This window comes from Quercus lobata, chromosome 1 (genome assembly GCF_001633185.2).
Source record: "Quercus lobata isolate SW786 chromosome 1, ValleyOak3.0 Primary Assembly, whole genome shotgun sequence".
NCBI lineage: Eukaryota > Viridiplantae > Streptophyta > Magnoliopsida > Fagales > Fagaceae > Quercus > Quercus lobata.
The window spans coordinates 35,448,268-35,459,937 of record NC_044904.1 but is presented as its reverse complement, the minus strand read 5'-3'; the positions used below and the strand labels follow the sequence as shown (position 1 = coordinate 35,459,937).

Here is an 11,670-nt window from a genome sequence, read left to right as displayed (position 1 = left end):
GCTATGTTCTAATTATTCGTGCATACATTTAACTACTTGTTTAGCATTATATGCTTGGTGATGTTAAAAAGTAATGTACAGACGCCTAGGTGGTTACATAGGAATGCTTCACCATACAGAGTGCAATTAGCTTCATATTCTTGAGAAGATTGCAAAGAGTATTAGTTTGTCCAAAACATATGGAATGTGTAACTTGAACCTAAGGTTGCAAACTCTACTTTTGTTAATTACGCTAGTTTTCGATTCCAGTCATACAACTACATTGTGGACAAGGGCTGCATTCAAGTTTATCTTATATTTGATTCAGGTTGCAGTGGGAGAGGACTGGTGTAATGTATTTTGTTCTAGTTAATGCAAACAGTTTTTTTGATTCAGCAAAAAAAGAAAGTGCATCTTATATTTGGCACTTTGCAGTGTTAAATTTGATAAGTGTGCTCACCCTTACCATTTTTTTAATCAAGTTTGGGCAGGTTGATGTGAAATTGTTTCCAAAAAAAAAAAAAAAAAAAAAAAGGCAGAAACACTCTTTTGGTCCCCAAATGTTGGGGTCACGATCAATTTAGTTCCTATATTTTTGTAGCAGTTAATTTGGTTCCAATTATTTTCAACTTACCATTAATTTAGTTTTTTCTGTTACCTTACTAATGGAATCTGCTTACATGGCAAACGGATTTTACTCTTGACACACTTAAGCTTACTTGGCAAGTAAAATAATATTAAACAAATTTATTTGACATTTACATAAAGCCACATCAACATTTAAATTTTAAAAATAATTATAATTAATTAATTTTTCAATTTTAAAGAAAGAAAATTTTTTTGTAAAAATGTTCCCAACTTTTTTGGCATTTTCGTAGCAACCAAATACACCAACATCAAAACACAAAAATCATATTTACCAATCACCAACTCTCCTAAACACAAAAATAACCTAGCAATCCAAGTGCAACGTCATCTTTGTAAGAAACATGTTCTGTGTTATTCCTCTCTCTCTCTCTCTCTCTCTCTCTCGATTCACCCATACCCACTTAGAGCAAAACAAAACCTTTGCCTTGGAAGCTAGCTCGCCAAATTGAACCATAAACTACGAAGAAGAAAACCATTTGATGCAATGTTTTGAATCCGTCCATCAGATTGGTCAAACCTTACCTTTGTTGTTGTTGTTAATTTATGAGATGGGAAAGCATAGGTCCACAAAGTTAAGCAAATTAATAAACTCAGTTATGCCAAAGATGCATCACTCTGCTACATGTTATGGGTATTTTGTTCTGATTTGGGTATTCTTGCTTTGGTTTTACTTGAAATCTCACTTCTTTCATAGATTGGAAATATATATATATATATATATATATATATATATATATATTTGAATTATCAACCATTTCATTTGTGGACCCACTTGAGCGATTTGATTTGTGCTCTCTTTGATTTTTACCGTTTCTTCGAATTTCCTCTTCGGATAATTTTTCTTTTTTCCTTCTTATTTTTTGAATCACAACAGTTTGCAAAGTCAATCTAAAAGGCTATGAGTTATCAGCAAACCAAATAAAATTGATACTTTCTAACCTTAAATCTTCAATTCTAATTTTAATTTTAATTTAAGAAATTAATTTTTTTGGGTTCATGTTGTTCTTTTGGGTTTAGGTTCTTTTGTTCTTTATTTTTTTTGGGTTTATGATTTTTTTTTTTGATGGAATATGATTTTTCTTTTTTGTTCAAATTTTCTTTTCTTTTCTCCTTTAAAAGTAAGAAATTAATTTTTGATTATTTTTCTAAGTTAAATGCTGACATGACATTATTTAAATGTGATATAAATTTGTTTAATATTATTTTATTTGCCATGTAAGCTTAAGTGTGCCAAGTGTACAATTTGTTTGCCATGTAGGCATGTTCCGTTACTGAGATAAATGTAATGACTAAATTGACTACAAGTTGAAAATAACAAGAACCAAATTGACTGCTACAAAAATATAGGGATTAAATTGACTGTGACCTTAAAATGTAGGGACCAAAATAGTATTTTTGCCAAAAAAAAAAAAAGGGTTGATGTTTAACTGTTCATTGACAGACAATGGCCTGGCAAAAATATTTACCCAAAACCAGTCCAAGAAGTAATTTCGCTTGTTAAATTGGAACCTTTATGACCTTATGGGCTTCTGAACTAACCTCAAGCCCAGTTTTATCCAAGGCAGAACAAATTTCTCGGATCCAAGAATGTTACATCTTAGAAATAGGGTTAGGTCTGGTGGGATATTCGTTACAAAACTTCCATAGACGGATTTGCAACTTAAATCCATATATGATGGTGATGAAGTATGAGGATAATTCCAATATACTCCATGGAAGTATATCACCAAGTCTTTTTATTTTTATTTTTCGGTATATTTGACTCATTGCAATGTCATGTAATGTACCATTACCCAGCAACTACTTTGACGGTTTGACCTATACATCTTCATTGTGCTAGACTTTAAAGTTTAAAACTGATGGTCTCATCAGAGACTCAACACCAAGATCAAAATCGGAATTTCAAGATTGGGCGGTGCATAATGCTTGGCTTATGTAGGGTCAAGAGCCTGACTATTGTAGCCTCTTGTCCCATATACAATAAATAATTACAGAGGGGAATCTCTTGACGATGACTAAAGATTTCGAACATAAGATCTTATGAATATTATGACTAAGCAGACCTTTTATAATTTGTCTCATTCTAATTTTGAAGAGATTGATTATTACCCATAGCACGCTTGGACTGAACCAAGGGTTTTGTAACTCAATTTTCATCTCTTGGGGTTCTAATGTGGATTTCTAATGTTCAAATCCACCCTCTCTCATTGTAACTAGGGGTGTGCAACCAACCCCGCCAAAACCGACCTGATCCAACCTAAGGGTTGGGTTGAGTTTTGAATTTTTTTTTATAGTAATTTGGTTGGGTTCGGGTTATAAAATTCACAAATCCGCCAAACCTGACCCGACCCAACTATATTTAATATATATTTAAAAATATATTATACAATTTTGTTATTTACTTTTTTGTCTATCTTCCTAAACTTGCTGTGTCACTTTCTCTCTTTCTTTTTGCTTTGTAGGTTTGTCCTCGTCTAGCCTTCACTTTCTCTATTGCTATTTAGTCATTAGTGATGTTTGCCTTTATGGAGTTACATTGATACTAATACTCAATTTAATAATAATAATAATAATAATAATTATTATTATTAAAAAAAAATGTCCAATGGCCCATGGTTCCAACCGGATCCTTATGGGTTAGGTTGGACCCTTGTGATGGGTTGGATTGAATTAGTGGCGGCGCCACGTTAAAGGCAAGGGGTTCAAATGAACCCCCTGACCTGAAGAAAATGAAAAAAAAAATTAAATATAATATCTTTAAAAAAAATATTTTTTGAAACCCCTAAAATAAAATTTTGACCACCTTAAGACTAAAAACTGATAAAAAAAGGATGGGAAGATCCAACAATAAATTAAAAGATGCACAGCTACACCATAAGAGGAGAAAAACAAGAAGAGGAAGTAGAAGATAACAAAAATTCACAATCCCTAGAGGAAGCTTAAGTCTGAAATTTTATTTTTCATCGTCTACACTTGAAACTTTGAGAAGGGAAACTGAAAAGTGAGATAACTTATGAGATTTAGAAATAAAAAATAGTAGTAATAAATGTGATATTATGTGGGTAGGTGGTGGGAGCAGAGCTTTTTTTTTTTTTTTTAATAAGGAGTGGAGTATATGGTTTAAAGGAAGCTTACTTGAAGTTTCATAACTAACAAATATCCCTACATGTTTTTTTATTTACAGAAAATATCAGATTTGATTTTTTTTTTGAATAACCAATTTAATTATTTTATATTATTATGAATTTTATTTAAAAAATTACATTAAGTTCATTAATTTAATTTGCAAATAATAGCTTAATAATAAAGATATAATCAGTGATATTTATATTTTGAGAAAGGTACACAAATCTTTTTTCTTTTTCTTTTTTTGATACAAGGAAAATGACAATGGGGTATGATACAGTAAGGAGCGAAGGCGTATTATTTTTGATTGAATTATTGAGTTGAATCCTTAATAGTCTATTGCTATAGAACCCCCGCCCCCCCCCCCCCCCCGCCTCGCGGGCACCGCCCAAAAAAATTTCTTTTTAATAGTTAATGCTATATTAAAAAACTTCAATAATTAGAAAATTACAAAGACCAATAAGTTGTTAAAACTGACCCCCCCTCTAATTAAAATAATTTTCTGGAGCCGTCACTGGATTGAATTGAACTTTTTAAAATTCCCATAATGGGTTGGGTTGAAAAAACCCTCCAACTCGAACCATACACACCCTCTAATTATAACTAATTATTGAAAGGATTAGTTTAGAAAATATTTTTAAAAACTTTTTATAGGAAAGAAAAAAGCAACTCACTTCTTTATTTTTCTCAATAAAAGACTTTTTTGACAGTTTTTTTTATATTTCTCATAAAAGTAGTATAAATTTTTTTTCTAAAATAGTCTATTAAAAATATTCTTTTTTAAAAAAAAAGAATTTTCTAGTTAGGTGCACACGTTAACTGACCCTCTCTCTCTCTCTCTCTATATATATATATATATATATAATTTTTTATATTTCTCATAAAAGTAGTATAAAAACTTTTTTTAAATAGTCTATTAAAAATATTCTTTTTCTAAGAAGAATTTTCTAATTAAGTGCACCCCTATATATATATATATATATATATAAAAGTCTACTTGAACGATCTTTCTTTGTCACGTGCAAGAACTTTCCCGCCCAAAATGCGTTAAGAAAGTATAACTAACTAAACGTCTAAACCCAAGCCATAATAAGCTCACAAAATCAGAGACCCTTCAGCTTCAAATTCACAATCCCACGCCAACCCTCTCAAACCCCATTACAGAAACCTCAATCTCTCTCTCTCAAATGCAGCAGAGATCCTCTTCATTCTCATCTAGAGCACATGGAAGTGATGAGCACTGCGTCATCAACGTGAGCCAGCAGCAGCCAGTACAAGTGAAGCAGTGTCCACCAAAAAAGATGGATGACATGGCTGATCTTCATCTCGATACCAAGAAGAAGAAGAAGAAGATTTTTCTGCCCTGGTCTGCGAGCAAGTGGGTCCTCCATGCCATTCCAGTTATTGTTCTGCTTTGCTTCTTTCTGCTCTGGTGGTTCTCCTATCATGGTAAGGTTGAAAAAACGAATATATATAAAACAAAAAAATTTTCAAGAACCCAATTTTCATTTGGATTTGTTTCTTTGCTTTTTCTTGTTTAGGGTTATTTTTAGATTTGTTTATTGTTTTGGGTACATGGGGTTGATTCTTTATTGTAATTTTCTTTTCTTTATCATATATCATTAAGTCACTTTGTGAATTTTGTATTGTGGAAACGATAGTTTATTGCAGATTTTTTTTTTTTTTAAGATGTGTTTCTTGTTTGAGGTAGATGGCTCTCTAAAGCTCTCCAAAGCTTTGATTTTTGTGAAAATCAAAGCTTTCCTCTTTCTGCTGTTCTCTGCATCCATTGGGAGCATTAGGATAAAGATTTCAAGAATAGATATCATATTGTTATCCCTAATTAGACTTCATTCTTTTTTCTTTGCTTGGAAGCAGTAAAGTTGGTGAAAGTGGATGGCTTAATTACAGCTACACATCAAATTGAGACACCAGTGACTCGGAATGATACTCATATTGATGTCACCATCCTGGCAGTGGCTACATCACCAATCACCTCAGTTCCTCTGAATTTGACAAGCAATAATGAGACGGAAGCACATCTGGTGAGCACAACTGACCTAAGAACCATTCTGGGAGATGCTGCTTTCAGCATTATGTTTGCTTGAGCTAAGAGTCTAAGAAGTATTACAAGAAAATTTTCACAGCATGTTTTTCCTCTCTCACTAGGAGAGGCTTTCTGTGACTGGATTATATGGATATAACATTGCTCATTGACTTTCCTGTATCGAGATTACACAAATAAAAAGAAAAAAAAAAAAAAAAAAAAAAAAAAAAAAAAAAAAAAAAAAAAACAAGAAATAGCTAATTGTAGCTAACTCATTTCATGATCAATGATGTTGATTTAAAAGTTCTTTTCATATGTGGATTTAATGGTGGGATTTGAGCTTGCAAATCAATCTCTGCTGAGCTCTGATCCGATTGACACCCAAAGCGTTGATTCCATTGCTTATCTGCCTTTGAGAAATCTTCAAATAAGAAGATAAGAACACTGAGAGATCAAGTTTAGGTTCCTTGATGCTATTAAAACTGACTAATCTCGCCTTCACGGCAATTGTCTACCCATAAGTACATTGTTGAGCTCTTTTGTGATGGCATAACTCTACAACAATCTCTTCTTGGTGACTGCATAAGACATTTGTGACCCAGTTAGTAATAGCATCAACTTAAAATAGAGGGACTCAGAAACTCAGATATTGTTTGGATGGTGTATTTGACATGTATCAGAAAATTGTGAATAAAATGTGTTCAGAATTCATTCTAGTGAAGAATTTAGAGATTATCAAAATCACATCTAATAAGGAACGTTGAAATGTTGTCCCCTATCTTGGCCTTACTGAAGGAATCTTCCCCCCCACCTTGAAAATGTCCTATTATAATAAATTCTTACAATGGGTGGATTTGATGGAAAAGAATTTCATATTTCTCGTGTCATGTAACTGTCTAAATGGGAAACCCAAGTATTTCCGTGGCTCCTTGTTTCCTCTGATGTAATTTTAATGTATAATATATATTTTGAAACATGATAGATCAACATCAAACAGAATTAATTAACAGATCCTACAGGTTAGAGTGAAAAGCTTCATTAGATAATGAACGCAAAAGAAATCACTAATACCTTCTGCCAGCGTAGAGGATCTGGTCTTTTGATGACTACAATGGAATCAATTTTTTCTGGTGACTCCATTTTCCACCGACAGTAAGGAGGCCGGGATTTATCGCGATAGTAAATCCCAATTATTTGCTTCCTGGATGGATCATATCGAGAGGTGCTCATGTAATAAATGAAGGGCTTCTGACAAGGATGCCTGCTCACAGGCCTAGTGTTGAATGCATATGCTGTATAATCAGCTTTTCTGTACCAATTGAGAAAGGTTCTTGTAGGCATCTCTAGTTCTCTGGGAGAAATCACTCCCCTTAAGATTTGAACCGCATAACCCCATGAGATGGAGATGGACCAATATCGTTTTTTGTCATAGCAGATTGATTGTTGCATTATACTAGCTGAATCAAGCTGGATGGATTGTGTGAGATGTTGGAGGGCTTTGACTTGGGTCATGCGTGGAAATATTGGTTCCACCACATCAAGGTGGTGTAATGACACCAATGGAGTGACAGGATGGGCTCCTAAAAGGCCTAATAAGTTTCCATAGACATCATACTGCATAATTACAAAAATACAAATGTTAAACAATCTAGAATAAAGAAACTAGACATTTTTTTAACGATATACTGATGAATTGAAGCAACAATGATTCATTGTTATTTTAGCACCTTTTCCTATTAGGAAAGTGGATCTGAAATCCCCTTGTTCTCTTTTAAATGCTTAAAGAATGAAGCTATTATTTTGAAGTCACTGGTTTTGTCAAAACTCAAAAGAGACTTAATTACCTGATGAAAGCCAGGTTCCCTGGTAAGTGGTACTCCTAGCTCCGACATGCAAGCCTGAATTCTGTCATCACTGCCATATAAAGCTGGGTACTGCTGAATGCAATGATCCTGCATCTTTGCCAACTCCTTGGCCAGAGGATAGCTTATAGCAAATCCACCCCCACCATAGGCCATGGCATATGAGAAATATATATTCTGAAGATGACTCTCTGATGAGCTCCCAATATAATAGAACTGCCTATGATCATACTTGGAAAGTATCCTCACAACATTATCCACCATAAAAACCGTGTCATCATCACCCATCACAAACCATCTAACATCTTTAAACCCAAGCCTCAATGTCTCAGAAACCACTCTTGAAATTCTCAATGCTGATCTCTGTCCCTGCCGGTTTGTGTACTTATATTTTGAAGTATCCCCAGAGATCTGAATCTCCGGTAGCCCTTCATTTATTCTAGTTGTCACTTTTTTATCTAACCAAACCACCCCTCTAGTTACCTTAGGCTTCCACCATACTTTTATGTATTCCTTTCTCTTTTCCCATAAATTTGATGAGGCTGCTATCCCAAAAACAATGTGTTTGAGTTCAGTGTCATATCTTTGGGATTTTTGTGGAAGTAGAGGTTGCACGACTTCATCTTTTAAGTCTTTTTCATTGGTGGAAGATGCGTTGGTGATCGTTTGAAGATGTTGTTCTATGGAGGAACCTAAAGAGGTGGGACATTTATGTTGTTCACTGGTGAGGATGAAATTAGTGGAGTAGATAACGTAGAGCATGGAGACGATGAGGAAGAACCAAATGAGGGTGTTTCTCAAGCCTATTTGTGGTCTCATTTGGTACCAATGTGGAAACTTTTTGTCAGTGTCTTCAACTTTGATGTCCTTGCTTCCCATGTTTTCAGTTCAAGGTGTGGCCAAGGAGAGGAGAAAGGTTGGGTTGAGAATTGTTCGGATCTAAGAGATGGTGAGAGGGGCATGGTATTTAAAGTATGTTAAGGAATGGAACAAAAGTTTGAATGCGGATAACATAAAGACATGGTTGAAGTTTGCATCTTAGGTGGAACTGTGGAAGCCTTGTGATTTGTGAACTGTGATTGCGATTAATCTGAGGCCATTAGTTTTTTGCATTCATATGAAGTTATGAACCTTGAATTGGTTGCTATTTGGAATATGATTTTGTACAACACATTCCTTGCAGTTTTTATTATTATACAAATATAGGATAGAAAATGTAGATTTGTTGTTTGTTAATTTTTTTGCCTATTTATGGGCTATATAACCGGATATATATAACTTTCTCCCTTTTGTTAAGGGCTTAACGTTAAACCCTCTACCCAATTTATATTTTTTGACAAATATTTTGATTGTTTTTTATTTTTGCGTTTGTTAATAGACATCTTGTTCAAGCATTTTCTTCTTTCATTTTTTGATTTGGGTTTTAAGTTGGGGTGCTTTGAACACTGGTCAATAATTTTATTTCTTTCTAACAGAAGTAGTGAATCTTTATGAAGATGTTTTCAATCATCCAAGTTCTCTTTCATTTTGTGTTCTTTGCTTGCTCTGTCTCAAAATCAATTCTTTTTGCTAACCATGTGTCTTATTTGATGTCACTCCGTCTTTATGTGTGTGTCGTGTGAGATGCTCATGTCTTGTGTGCATTTGTCTGAGATGTAGATGCAGCGACAGTCAAATCCAAATGTAATCCTTAAATTTTTTATTTAAACAATTAACCTTGAGCATTAGATTTTTAACTAGTCAAACACTATATTAGTATTTTTGGTCAAAGCATTACAGATATGATTCGTAATGTGATACGGACATTACCGTTAGTTTAACTAGTGTGTAACTCTATACATATACATGAGTATAATTAAAAGCAATCACTATTACACGATTTGAATTATACATTTTTTTTAGAAGATGTTTAAATTATAAGTTATATTAGCTTACATTTGTAAAATATGTAATTGCTTCTCATTATATATATAAAATTTAGAATTGAATTGAATTTGAACTCTTCGGTTTTTTACCTAATAATTCACTTGCCACAAAAATTAAAAAAAATAAATAAATGGACACATGGCGCAAAATTGGACTCTAATTGAAATTCAACTTAAAATCTAATTGGATTTAAACTCTTTAATTTTTACACTAAATAATTCACTTGGCACAAAATTAAAAATTAAAAGGGTCACGTGGCGCAAAATTGAGAATCCAATTAAATTATAATTGGATTTTCTCTGAGTTTTGGCTATTAATATATATATATATATATATTTATATAAATAGTGTTAGTTTGGATACAAAATGCGTTTACATTTGTGAATGGGCTGCGTTTTTTGTATAGGTCCCGTGCACTATTCACGAGACTCGTAAGTACGGATTTCAGCAAATTTTTCTCTAAAACTAGGTCCCTCGACACTATTCACACATTTAAAAAATATTTTGCTACAGTATTTTCAGTTTTCAACAATAAGCGGTATCCAAATAGACCTATAGACTAGTGTGTAATCATGTGCATATGCACGGGTACAATTAAAAATAATCACAATTACATGGTTCAATTTATAATTTTTTTTGAGAAGATTTTCAAATTATACATGGTATTAGCTTACATATTTTTAAAACCATACATTTCTAAAATATTTAATAGTTTCTCAACATATATATATATATATATATATATATGTATATTATTTGGGTCCGAGGAGTCTCAACAAAGGAACAATCTTCACAATCCAGGTTAATGAGGGGTTAGCAAGCTCCGAAAGTTCCACCTACCCGAGGAGAGAAAGGGAATTAGGACAACTGATATCCCTTAAAGACCTGAGGAGAGGAGAGGGTATGGCAACCTGAATAAGGATGATAGGAGGAAGCTTTCTGGAGGATATACTACCCACCTCCGCATTTAATGCCCCCACCAACCTTATCAGTTGCATTAATGTGGAAATGACTCTTGAATAGTAACTTCACAGTTAGCATCTCCTTCTACCACCTTCATCAAAGCCTTGATGGGACAAGTATCCTGAGAAATGCTTGGAGATGTCAGAGTGGAGGGCTAAGATGCATGGAAAAAGGCTATAAAAGGAAGGGGATCCATTTGAGAAAGGGGATGAACATTTTCTCTAAGAAACAATAAAAAAGGGAATAGAATAAGGTATTATCTTGTGTCAAACCTGAACCAAATGTATACAAGAGATTGATCCTCAGACCTACCCGAGGAGGATATTATCCTCAATTGTTATTTACTTTACGCTTATCTATTACTCTGGGCCCTTCGGCCTTAGACTTGATCTTAGCTTAGAATTGCACTTGAATTATTTTCTCACTCTCTTCACAAATTCTATTGTTTGGGCTTGGTTTGAAGGACAATGTACTACTGATCTAAGTGAGTTTGGGCCTTTAATTTGTGAGTACTTACATATATGATTTAAAATTTAATCGGATTTTAGACTCTTTGGTTTTTGTATCCAATAATTCACTTGTTTCAAAAATTAAAAAAACTAGTAGCAAACCAGTGCAATGCGCAGGAACGTTATATTCTTTTTTGCCAAGTAAAGAATGAGAATAGTAGTTGAGAATTATAAGTAATAGTCCCAAACTCATCACACAATAATGTGATTAAATTGTAATATATATAATATATTTTATGCAAGTAATGAAGTCTATATCTTGATTTTTTGTATAAATATATTTTTTTTGGCAAGGAAACATGTTGCATTTTACTTTCAATTATTATATATGACAATATTTGTAATGCATTATAATATAGTGAGATATGCATCAAAACATAACACAATTAAAAAATGGAAAATATATAATTTTTATTAGAACATAAAAATGAATTTTGAATGTTTCATATGAAAGCTAACATTATTTTGCATTTTTTGAGAAGTTAATGAGAAATTTATTCAAACTTTGTTTCCACTTTATCACATAAGAACTATTAAACAAAGTTATAACAATTTATATTTTCATAATCACTAAACTTATATATGAGAATCAGCTATTACAAAAAATTTT

General features: G+C 33.0%; 2 protein-coding genes across 2 annotated transcripts; one reads left to right on the top strand and one right to left on the bottom strand.

The window, feature by feature from the left end:
• The first annotated feature begins 4,830 nt into the window (after positions 1-4,830).
• LOC115988604 lies at positions 4,831-6,003 on the top strand. Its single transcript, XM_031112170.1, has 2 exons — positions 4,831-5,202; positions 5,632-6,003. Exons 1-2 carry the CDS (start codon positions 4,941-4,943, stop codon positions 5,859-5,861), a joined length of 492 nt encoding a protein of 163 aa, XP_030968030.1. The 5' UTR covers positions 4,831-4,940; the 3' UTR covers positions 5,862-6,003.
• Positions 6,004-6,031: 28 nt separating this feature from the next.
• Positions 6,032-8,705, bottom strand: LOC115988577. Its single transcript, XM_031112145.1, has 3 exons — positions 7,645-8,705; positions 6,872-7,414; positions 6,032-6,378 (listed from the first exon to the last, which is right to left on the bottom strand). Exons 1-3 carry the CDS (start codon positions 8,539-8,541, stop codon positions 6,277-6,279), a joined length of 1,542 nt encoding a protein of 513 aa, XP_030968005.1. The 5' UTR covers positions 8,542-8,705; the 3' UTR covers positions 6,032-6,276.
• Positions 8,706-11,670: the final 2,965 nt, after the last annotated feature.